At 32.5% G+C, this 12,334-nt stretch overlaps 1 protein-coding gene across 1 annotated transcript; it reads right to left on the bottom strand.

Annotated features, from left to right (window-relative positions):
• Positions 1-239: 239 nt before the first annotated feature.
• LOC134705346 (glycoprotein-N-acetylgalactosamine 3-beta-galactosyltransferase 1-like) lies at positions 240-5,697 on the bottom strand. The gene is made up of 3 exons (XM_063564091.1): positions 5,321-5,697; positions 2,444-3,048; positions 240-1,193 (listed from the first exon to the last, which is right to left on the bottom strand). Exons 1-3 carry the CDS (start codon positions 5,598-5,600, stop codon positions 1,095-1,097), a joined length of 984 nt encoding a protein of 327 aa, XP_063420161.1. The 5' UTR covers positions 5,601-5,697; the 3' UTR covers positions 240-1,094.
• Positions 5,698-12,334: the final 6,637 nt, after the last annotated feature.

Raw genomic sequence — 12,334 nt, 5'->3', positions numbered from 1 at the left:
TGTCTGTCTCGGAATCAGAATAACATGACATAGTAGGACGATATTGCAATATAAACATTGTCTTACGTCAACTAGAACATTACTAATTTGTCCAACATGACTCTTATATAAAATGCCTGGTTTATATTCATAAACAGCAATATATCCATGAATGAACATGCCAAAAATAAAATCCTAAACAATTCAGCGTTTAAAAAAAAAATCCAATTTTTCTTTAGAACATTTAAGCTTTGATTTATTGAGGAAATCTTTGAAAATAATTTGATATAAAGACACAACATATTCATATATTTACAAACAGCTAAAAGATTTAAAATCTTTCGCCGTCATATGTCAAACAGGGAAACACTCCAAGATGACAGATGAAAGTTAATTCCTAATAACAACCATGCATCTTTATTTAAAGTCAACATAAACAGCATGTGGGATAAAATCTCAAATGTTGGTCTTCGCGAATTGATAAGCTATAATGGTACAGTTAATCGCACTTTTCATGAATACGAATATAGTTCATATCTTTAAGTTCACGAACTGTAGTAGTTAAAGCTGATTGGAAGAATTTATGGCAAAATTTTTAAAATTCTATCTCTAAAAATGTTTTTTTTTTCTATCGCTAAACCAAGCTTAAACCAGTATTTTCTTAAAAAAAGAATGCTTGTACTAAGTCAGGAATATGGAAGTTGTTATCTATTCGTTTGATGTGCTTGGGCTTTTGAATTTGCCTATTACTGCTTAGGGACTTTCCGTTTTGAATTTTCCTCGGATATTGGTAGTTTTGTTACATGTATTTTACTTTTAACACGAATATTTTATTTTGATTTTGCGATCAATTCAATTTAGGTGTATCAAATATTCAAGCGCAAATGCATATAGTGTGGGAGCAAACATATCCTTTCGTTTTATAGGTAAAAACGTCCTGCTCCCATTTAAACACACATGTAGATGGTTTTGTGGAGTACATCTTCACATCAACACAGTTTCAGTTTGTATTCTGCTTAGTCCTATAACAGACTATTATAAAAGCATGTTTTTGATTGTCTTATATGTATAATTGCTTTATTGCAAAACGTGTCCAATACCGTGTACGTTGACATTTAATGCGACGTATATGGCCGTAAGTGATAGACGATAAACTCAAATGCAAGCATCTTCCTTGGAGATACACAACGAAAACTTGCAAAGTGATTATTCAACTGAAAAATAGAATAAAATAATAATGGTTATTCCAAATTGATAAAACTTAAGATTGGGATTTTGAATAAAAAAGCATATTCACCTGCATCACCGCTCAAGGCGTCACGTGCTTTTACGTGTATAATTTTGGTAAAAATCGTTTGATGCACAATTAATTTTAATCGACTTTTGTAAAACTGATATTCACTTCGGCCGTTGTATTATATTTTCAAAAAGAGTTACATGGCATAATTTGCCAAATTTAGGATGCTTTTTTCTATTTAACGTTATAAATGGTATTTTTTTGGGGCATCTACAATTATGGGTTTTAGTTTATATATATTTTACTATTAACGAATTTGTTAAGTTACAATCACCTTCAAAGGGGAAACTGTTTTCTCCTACTTTTATTTCTAGGAATTCCAATAGGCGATTTTTAAAGAAAAATGCAAAAGGCTAGCAGTCCACGTTTAGCAAAGTTTATAATTATGGGTGTCTTCTAAAAGAAAAATTCAAAATCTTGTTGATCGCAGATTTTTCATTTATCTTGAATTTAAGGTTAGTGCCACAGATGCAGTCGGGAATGCTAAAAAAATCCACCTTGAAAATAACGATGAAAACTTATCTTTTCGACAAAATAGATGCTTTTAATTTTTTCCATCGTTCACTCCAAGAATTTTGTTGCATTTAAAGTTATACCAAATTGAATGTACATGGTTGTCGTTTGGTGACGTGTTACTCATTTGAATTTCGTTCATTTTTTGTACAAAAATAAGGCCGTTTGTCTTTTCGTTTTTTAAAATTGTTTTACATTTGTTATTTCATGGCATTTAACAGCTGATTATGCGGTTTGGGCTTTGCTCATTGTTGAAGTCCGTACTATGACCTATAATTGTTAATTTCTGCGTTATTTGGTTTCTAGTGGAGAGTTGTTGCATTGGCAATCATACCATCTTCTTTTTTTTAAATATACATAAAATATTATCAAAGATAAATACAGAGTTGCCAACTTTCTCGATTTAAGCGTGAACTGCACAATTTTGACACCTTGTCACGATTGAAAGATCACGGTCTTGAAAAAAGCTTTAAACACAATTTTATGAAAATCTACGCCAAAAATATTGGTTCCCGACTTTTTTACTTTTTTCAAAGATGGCAATTGTGATAAGCCAATCATGTTATGTGAATAAATTAAAAACAAACAAACAAGCAAACACACACACACAACTATCATAAATAATAAGGTAGGAAACTATTAAGTATGACTTACTTTTATCGTACTACTCGAAGCATAATGTGACAATTCAATTGGAATAATATTGAATAACTTGCTCCATTCCGAATTGTAGGAAATTCCAATGCGTTTCATGCAGAGTAAGTTATATAAATTTTCTGTTTTCTTTGTCCTACACAAAAATTTGTTGTTCAAATGTCTGTATTTCGCCATTGCACTCTTACTTAAGACCGTTACAGAACTATCATATTTATATTGCGGAAGCGAAACCCGGAAGTCTTTATTATACCCAAACATAACAGGGATATCGAACGAAGTCTTATTAAGCAGATACCGTACATTCTCAATGATCACATAGTTGTCATCTGTAGCAATTAATGTCCAGTCAGATTCATTGCCATATGTATCATAAATCTTTGAAATTGCTTCTTGGTATTGTGGTCTCCTTTCCTTATTTTTCAAATATAAAACCGGAAGTCCACATGTTTTAGCTCCATTGATTACTAGATACCGGACGTGATTACAGCGCTTGCTCCAAGTTTTGTTTACAGCAATTCCACCATTCATGCAGTTATTTGTTATAATATAACATGATATTGAAATAGATTCTCGTAGCATAATTCCTTCCTCTGTCATTTTATCTGGAATAATAGAAAAATATAAATGAATATGCTACTTCATAAAAGAGGGACGAAAGATAACAAAGGGACAGTCAAACTCATAAATCTAAAACAAACTGACAACGCCATGACTTAAAAATGAAAAAGACAAACAGAAAAACAATAGTACACGTGACACAACATAGAAAACTAAAGAATAAACAACACGAACCCCACCAAAAACTAGGGGTGATCTCAGGTATAATGATCTCATAAGGTATTAATGATATAACCTAAACATGATAATTTCTAAGCATGTCCTATACAGATTTAAAACAAGGAATCATAACTTGGAAAGCTTCAGCGCGTCCAATATTGTCGATACATTTGAGATTCATTTTTTAATACCAAATTTAACATTACTAGTATTTCATCTTTTATTACGACATCATATATATAAATAAAGGCAATCGAATAAATATAACAATATCTTTCTATGGTTTGAGGTAGACTTCATACAGGACTCACGGCTTCTTCAGAAGAATGAAAAGAAGTTAGCCTCATATCTGCCTCATAAATGTATCTTGACTTTCTAGAAATTGACAATAAGAATCGGAACTCTACGACAAAAGAGATGATTTCGGCGCTTTCATTGTAAGCTTTCCATTTATAACTTCAAATGAAGCAACATCTCAACAACACCTGCATATTGAGGGTTTATCTCCTATTTGATAAGATTTTACAGAGAATTGCATTTACTATAATGATGTCCTTAATTGAAGGTTGCTTATAAATAACATGGCTGTTGATATATTAAATCTATTGCTTTGAGTTCCGTTATCTTATTTAGGTGGTTTCCGCGGATAATGTTTTTGCACGGCCTTTTGTATGATTTCGGTTAATGGTATATAAAGAATATATTCTAGTTGTTTTATGTTAGCTTTATACGATATGTAGATATAGTCAGTGTTCTGTTCGTGAAAAGTCCGATTCAGGTGAAGAAATAAACGTGTATTCAATACCAAAATAGACATTGCTTAGACAACCAACTCCGTGTCTCTGTAGTGTCAGAACCGCAAGAAAAGCTGCGACGAACACGGAGTTTAAAGGAAAACGCAGTTATCTTGACCGCATCAAAAACTGTTTGTCTAGGGGAAGTGTGGAAGAAGTTTTCGAGTTCATCGATTCAGAGAAGAAGGCCCTAACTCATCGTAATAAGTTACTCAGAAAAGCAGACAGACATGGTTGGGGGACGGTTGAAGAATACTCTAGATTCTGACCTTATTGAATTTTGGAGGGATAATTATCTTAAAATTTGGGTTTGCAATGTCCTTCTTTTTCAATAACCCCTTTGCGATGCGATCTTTGTATAAACGAACATACAATCCATTTTCTAGTTTGTTGTTTTTTTTAGTTAGATCTGAAAATATTTAATTAAGTACGATTGAAATGAGGCAGGAAATAAATCTGTCAGTTAGGGGGTTTCCCTTAGTTGGTATTTTCCCTCTGGTTATGTTTATGCACGGGCGGTTTCATTTGAGGGTATATAAGGAATTTGTATGGGTCTGTTCGATTAATGCGAAGTTTGTACCAAAGTTGGAAAGGACGTATTGTAAAATATTCTAGTTGTTTGCGTAAGCTTTCCCTCTCCCTCTTTCTAGAAGTAGCTTTGTACGTCTGAAACTTGACATTGATACTTATATATGATCTGTATTGGTGTTTTTTTTAATTATTCATGATATAAAATTTATGTGATCTTTGTAACGAACGCAAATCCCATTTTCTTGTTTGTTGTTTATGGTAGTTTGATTAGAAAATATTTATTTTAGTACGAATGTATTGTGGTAGAAAATAAATGCACTGGGTTATCAAATATTAAGTAGATTGATTTAAAGCTGTTTATTACTTGATTGTTATATAACATCGATGTATTATTTACATTTAAGTAAGTTTTCAGTACGACAAGCTTAAAAAAGGCGAAATGGTCTACTGATGTCAACACATTTAAACGGTTCTATGTTCCAACACATGAACTGTTGCGATAAAAAAAAAAAAACATGAATATTTGAGCCTCGTTGTACTTTTCTTGTTGCATGATATGGTTTAGAAATGGATGATAAGCAGTATTTCATATCTCAGAGTATAACCCTTTCTTATTTATTTTTTTATATATAAGCCAAGGGTTTTCTTCCTACTTCAAATGTGTACTTGAAAATGGAACCAGTTACTAAACTACTCGTAGGTTCGCGCTTGTTTGAACTTGATATGCTTTACCATCTTTGCAATTTTTTTTAACAAGCATATTGTTACGTACCGTGATGGAAATGCAAGTCGGAATCCAAATCCGGCATTTTGCTTTGAATCGGGATACGATCTAAGATATTATGCTCAAATGTGTCTAGCTTGTCTGCAAGGCGTTGTATTATATCAAAGTCACTTTGCCTTAATGGTTGCTCAAATGTAAACGCATGATTAAAGATCATGAAAAAAAGAATTACTCCAACGAAAAATCCACAGAGAAACTTTTCAAGTAAATGTCCTTCCATTTTATGAACAGCTACATGTCTTTCGCTTAATGGGACAACACTAGACATTTTTATTTAAGCCGGTACAAAATATAAATAATCCGATTTTGATGTTATCCTTTTGTATGGTCATGAACTACAGGATTCTCTCGATGCACGTCTTTGATCGTTGAATAGGCAATGATGAATTATTGATGTACAAAGTTTATAAATTCATTTCGTGTTAAATGCACGTGTTACAAAAAGAAAAACATCCTTAGGCATAAATCATGTAACACCATAATATTGATGTTTCCACAAACAGCATTTTCAAATAAAACTTAGTGTATGTAACATATTGCAAGACATAATTCATGGTCGACTTATGACTCTCTAAAAAAGAATAACCTTCTTAAAAAATGTGTGTCAAACTTAATAAAACAATATAATCTTGTATCAAATATTAAATGTTAAATAGATTGTCGACATCATTGATTTTTATATAAAGAAATATTGAACTCTGTTTTTTAGTTAGAATTCTCAATTATTGACAAATCCAATGTAAATGCAAGATCTACAATCTTATTATGAATAAGTGACATTGAAAATCTGTGTCAAATTCACGTGTAGTAACCTCGTTATATCGAGGAGCGTTTAGTACAGTGATTTTGTCATAGTTTGGTAAAGCTAAACATGACTGTATTAAGTGTTTTTGCTGACAAACAATGCCAAAATATAAACATTCGAATATTTTGTAAAAGGAACTTTACATATTTGTGTTTCGTTTATTTTTTGTACATACACTACAGTCCAGATGGACTTTGTCATTTCCACTCGCCCAGGGTGGACAAACCAATGCCGTCCACTCTCTGTCCACCTTGAGCGTGGTGCCCACCCTATGCCGTGGGCGTAGTGCCCACCCTAAACAGAGGACAGCCGTGGGCGTGGTATTCACCCTATACCGAGGACAGCCGTGGACATACAATGCCCACGGTATACGGTGGAAAGGAGTATGCACAATTCTGGATAAAACTCGATTTTCGGATACGTTAGATGCTTTTTAAGGGGTTTACTCCAAACTAATCTTTTTTGTAAAGTAGTTTGCAATATTTCATTCTGTTTTCATCTTTTAAAGAGACGTTAAAGGGTCATAACCTTTTCCAGTTCACCGAATAAATCAACTTTTGCCAACAGGTGTTATAAAAATTGACAAGTTTGTGGAATGTTGAAGGTTACCGAAGGAGATTTCGCTTAAAAAAACATTTTTTTCTAATCATTAGAGAAACAGATTCGCATAGAAGCTCGTGGATTTTCTGATTTCATCTTGCCGAGGCCGGACTTTAAAATTGAAAATTAAACTGTTGCAGACATTTGTACCAACGTTACTTGCGGGTTTTTTTAATTAATAACCAGACGTTTTTCGTATAATTACGTGGAAATTATCAAGTGCAAAATAGCATTCTTTATCGACTATCCATATTGAAGAAAATCATTCTTAAGGAACAGTCATGTAGATATTAAATGATGTGAAAATGTTTTGTCGTTACAAATATAGTATCAATATTAAATCACCGTGATACCAATAATGTGTGTTAACGTTGCGGAAGAATATCTCAAGAAAGTTTTCCAAAAATTGCTGGAAAATTTGAATGCCTACTCAAATCTACTTACTCAAATCCAATATATTAGAAAAACTAAGTATTTCAAAAGAGTAACCCGTACACTTCCACTGCACTATCATTAGAATACTAGTAAAAAAAATGACATAAAAACAGATTTTTTTTTACATATAACTGTTATACATGTTTTTGTCGTATTATGAAGCCGTAGCTTACTGTTTGTCGCCTTATTGTAAGCAATCAGCAACGAAACATGGGTATTGAGCACGTCGTGTATAACATGTACAATCAGAATATAGTTTATAGATGCGTATTGCGATCGATGCATTTTTTACGAGAAAGGTAACGCTAAAGGTTACTTTCATACGGAAAATATGTCGGCGAATTGCATCCTGGAATCAAGCAATTAAAAAAAGTAAACTTCTTCTAAATGTGGACAAGTTAATGATATTTTTTTAGAAAAAAAGTATATGACAGTAGTTAGTTTTAGCATGAAAACTATACTTATTGTTATAAAAAAACATATGCATCCTTTTTTTTATTATTATTATTAGAGGTTTTATACGACTTTAATATAATATATAACAACAAACTAGAGTATACTGATTAACAATATAATAGTTGTTACAGTGAGGTGGAATTCCCGGTCATTTATTCATCATCCACAAAAGAATTTGTCTCCGGAAAACATGTTTCTTTGAGGTGTACCTTAACCTGTAGATTATGCCGTTAGAGTTTGTTTTACATTGTCATTTGGAGCCTTTTATAGCTGACTATGCGGTATGGACTTTTCTCATTGTTGAAGTCTGTACGGTGACCTATAGTTGTTAATTTCTGTGTCATTTGATCTCTTCGGGATACTTGTCCCATTGGCAATCATACCACATCTTCTTTTTTTTTTTTATATATTTGACCATAATACTTGTCCCATTGGCAATCATACCACATCTTCTTTTTTTTATATATTTGACCATAATACAAGATGGTAAGTACATGTATCTTAGTTAATATGTTAGTACATCAAAAACTATAGTTAATAATTTGACACATAATAGTGCTTGCGTCTGTCGAATTTTAAAATATGTGATTTGTTTCTAATGCGTAAAGATTGTTTACTGTCTGTCACATGACAAATGCCGTTATGATATTATAATACCACTGTCGTCAATTATTCCGAAAAAAAGCTATTCTTTGCACACAATTCAAGATTACAGAAAAATCGGTGTTATGGTTTGGTTCAGTCGAGTCATGGTTTATTTCATGTTCGACATGGGTCTGTTATGGGATTCTTGTTGTGTATGAAGCAAGAGTAACGATCAAATAAATAGACATGACTTAGATGTATATCAAGTATGTGTCGACCTCCGGCCTTCAACAATAATAATAATAATAAAAATGCAATATTTATATAACGGATTATTATTGATGAGGTAAATATGCGGTTTTATTGACTTTTGAAAAAATGATATTCACTGAGGCCCACGGATTTATAACAATGTCAATGCTGCACACACATATTAAATCCTTTTAGTTATCGCATACATCCATTATTTCACATTGTTAACGCAGAGACACATAGATATATACACATGGAAAAAAGTATTGCAACACCAAATTGAAATTGAAATTAAAAAAACACTCTTTTATTTTTTGGGGATATAATTTGGTAAAATAGAACTAGTTAAACATTATTTAAGTATCATCTGAGTTTAATCAATAAATATCGGCACATGCAGCTACTGTACCCGTAAACAGCAAAACAGTTGTTTTTATCCTCATTGTTTTAAACATTTTAAATAACCAAATTTTAAAGTTATGTGATTGAAACCTTATAATGGGTCCTTGACAACTCTTGACTGCAGCAAGATGGCAGATTATCAGCATAAGAGAAGCAGGGATGTCGCTGTAACAACTGCACGTATTGTTGGTCATCACCATTTCACTATAAGTCGTTTTGAGAATAAATCAGGCAATAAACGCTGTTAAAGACCTTCCGAGATAATGAAGACCCCTTGTCCCATTTGCTAAGGAAAATCAAGCATAATGAAGGTTGGTCAGAAGGAAACCCATTGCATACAAGATAATCCTAAAAAGAGAGTGGTGGCCATACTGCAGCCTTTTAACAAGAACTGTTCGAGATCGACTCATCGCTACTGGATATCGTGCGATAAGACCATTTCGGATACCTTTGCTTACGAACAGACACACAGTTTTCCGTATCCAATGTACTGCAGAGCTCGCCAAAGTTGGAAATTAGCATCGTGGAGGAAGATCCAATGTTCAAATGGAATAAAGTTCATCTTCCTTGGCACGATCGTAGCCCGGATTTCAACCATATCGAGCATATTTGGGACACTATTGGGCGGAAAGTGCGCGAAAGAACACCCAATTCAAACACACCATGAACTAAACAATATCCTTCATCAGAAATGGTTGCTGCTACCTTAGCAACAAATTAGTCGATTTATGGCAGGAATCAGAAGACGTTTAGATGCGGTTAACCGTTTGAATGGAGGCTGCGCACAAAGTACTAATTCTTTGGCGTATAACGATCAACCATGATGTGAACAGTCATCTGAAGATTAATTTTGAAATGTCTGACATTCGACTACAGTAAAAGTTGTAAAATGCATTTTTTTGTACAAAAAACACTTCATTTTGGTATTAAAATTGTGGTAATATAAATCATTTTTTTTTTGTTCGTTTCAATGCCAATGTTATCGTAAACTATGTTTCAATAATATTATACACATATTTTATTATATTTCATCCAAAAAAAGAGGCTGATTTTTCAAGTTTAAAAAATCAAGGTGTTGCAATACTTTTTTCCATGTGTATATATTATAATAGATCGACAACGTCAAAAGTTGTCAGTGAATTCAAAGTCAACATTCGCGGCCTGCGTGACTTTTACGAGTAGCCGCAGTGGCTTCGTTTTAAAGCTAGGTCCACATGATGCATAATTAAATAAAACATGGTCTTATTTCATGGTGAAAAAGTTTTCATTCTAAGATAAAAGTTCAAATTTTTGTCAGATGAAATAACTCGTGTAAATTATACAGGATGTTCTTTTTTTAGCATGCTTTTTTCCAAATAAGGCCAAATATTTTGCATTGAAATGATATGTGTTCAAGCTTCTACACTCCGTCAAGCGAATCAAATAAAAACGAAACCCCATTCTTAGGTGTCTGCCTAAAACTTATACATTTTCAGAGGATTATCGTTGATAAATATTGTACCCAATACAATAGTATCAGTCGGACAACATTTGATAGAAATATTGTCTACAGACAATAGTTAATAATGATATACTGTCCAGAATAATATACTATTTAATCGCGGTACTTTTAAGTATTACGGAGCCCCGCTAGGGACATGCAAAGAAAGAAAATAAATATTGTGCTCACAAAATAATATAAAAGAGTAAAACAGTTTAAAGTAAACTATGAAATCATTTCATGGAACAATGAACTTGGTTACGCTTTCGTGGTTTACATCTTAGATACAATATGCAATAGTTCTTCTACATTTGGTTGTATGGTACGATTTTAATGTCTATTATGTCCAACTAATGATTGTATGTCCTACATAGATGTCTGAAAAGGTTTATATCCACACTGACATCATGTACATTGAACATTTTATCCTGATGGCAATTTAATGTAATGCTTGGGCTATAAACTACCTTTTTTACTTTCAACACAAATTCAATTATGAACACAAGAACAGGCGATACGTTTCAGTGTGTCGACTCTTGTTTTTTTAGTATATCTATGCAGACTTATTTATGAGAAGTCAATGGGGTGTGTTTATTTTATATAATCCTAGACCAGAAAACATGATTACCATATTTTGCAATTGAATTTAATCTACTTTCTAGTATTCGAACAGCGAAACTTTTTTTTTACTTACACGTCTTTTTTAAAATTTAATGAATACATCTATTTTTTACTTTTTAACAAGTTATTCTTTTTTGTATAGTTTTCGATTTGTCACAGCTTTGTGGATGATTGCTCGTTCATACATACATGTATGTTTAAACTATGACATTTTACCATCAAGAGCCCGTAATTCAAGGCTCATATTGATACCCGTATGTCATTTTTTTTTACTATTGTTTCCTTGTATGAGCTATGGTAGATACATGTATGTAGTATTGACTATTCCTAAATTGCTTTGTAACAATTCCGTTTTTTATGTTTACGAACAACATTCTGTAAAGTTTTATAATGAAATCGATCAAAAATCGATATTTGAGACCAATACTGATCTCTGTATCAAAATGGAACTTAAACTTAACCTGAAACGTTTTTACAAAACTCTTAAAGGGTTTGTCCTAATAAGCCATCTATTTAGCTTGTCTATGTCTGGAGCTTGCTAATTTAATAGTGATTGTTGTTTGTTGATCTGGTTCACAGATGTTTATCGTTTTGTTATAGTCACTCTGGGGCCTTTTATAGTATGCACTTTGGTGTGAGCCAACGCTCTGTAATGAAGACCGACCTACTTCGTATTTTAACCTATAATTGTTTAATATCTTATAATACATTATGACTTGGATGAAGACCAATCTCAGTTGCACTCATATTACATCTTCTGATTTATATGTGTACTGAGTTTTACCTTTATTCGATCACAACTTTACGGTGAACTTCTTAAACTGATCACAGCGTAACTTACATATTATATAAGGTTGGAAATACAAATAGTTTTAGTACAAAAATACATAACACTTCCTCAGAGTTAAGTAGGTTCTCCCTTCAATCAAAATGACATCTATATTGGTAAATTAGAAAACATAAATTTATATGTCTCTTGGCAGAAATAGTTACCAGGATTGTAATTTAATACGCGTGTTTCGTCTACATAAGACTCATCAGTTACGCTCAGATAAAAGAAATAGAAAACCGAATAATTATAAAGTTAAAGAGTATTGAGAACCCAAAATTCCAGAAAAGTTGTGCCAAATACGGCTAAGGTAATCTATCATAATGCCTGAGATAATCCTTAGTATTTCGAATAATTAATCCTTTTGCAAACAGTAAATTTATAAAAAAAAAATGACAATATAATTGATATACATGTCAACACCGAAGTGCTGACTACAAGGCTGCTGATACTCTCGCGGACGAAACGTCCACCAGCAATGGCATCAAAAATATGGTACATATAGGTTACTGGTATGTTAGGGTACATATAGGTTAC

This window comes from Mytilus trossulus, chromosome 2 (genome assembly GCF_036588685.1).
Source record: "Mytilus trossulus isolate FHL-02 chromosome 2, PNRI_Mtr1.1.1.hap1, whole genome shotgun sequence".
NCBI classification, from domain to species: domain Eukaryota; kingdom Metazoa; phylum Mollusca; class Bivalvia; order Mytilida; family Mytilidae; genus Mytilus; species Mytilus trossulus.
The sequence above is the reverse complement of the archived record's forward strand: the minus strand, read 5'-3'. Positions and strand labels throughout refer to the sequence as shown.

Bases quoted from the DNA above. Each gene is read 5' to 3' on its own strand.
- LOC134705346 (XM_063564091.1), bottom strand. From the start codon at position 5,600: ATGTCTAGTGTTGTCCCATTAAGCGAAAGACATGTAGCTGTTCATAAA. The intron at 3,049-5,320 runs GTACGTAACAAT...CTATTATTCCAG, and splicing joins CGACTTGCATTTCCATCACG to ATAAAATGACAGAGGAAGGA. The intron at 1,194-2,443 runs GTAAGTCATACT...TCTATTTTTCAG, and splicing joins CTTCGAGTAGTACGATAAAA to TTGAATAATCACTTTGCAAG.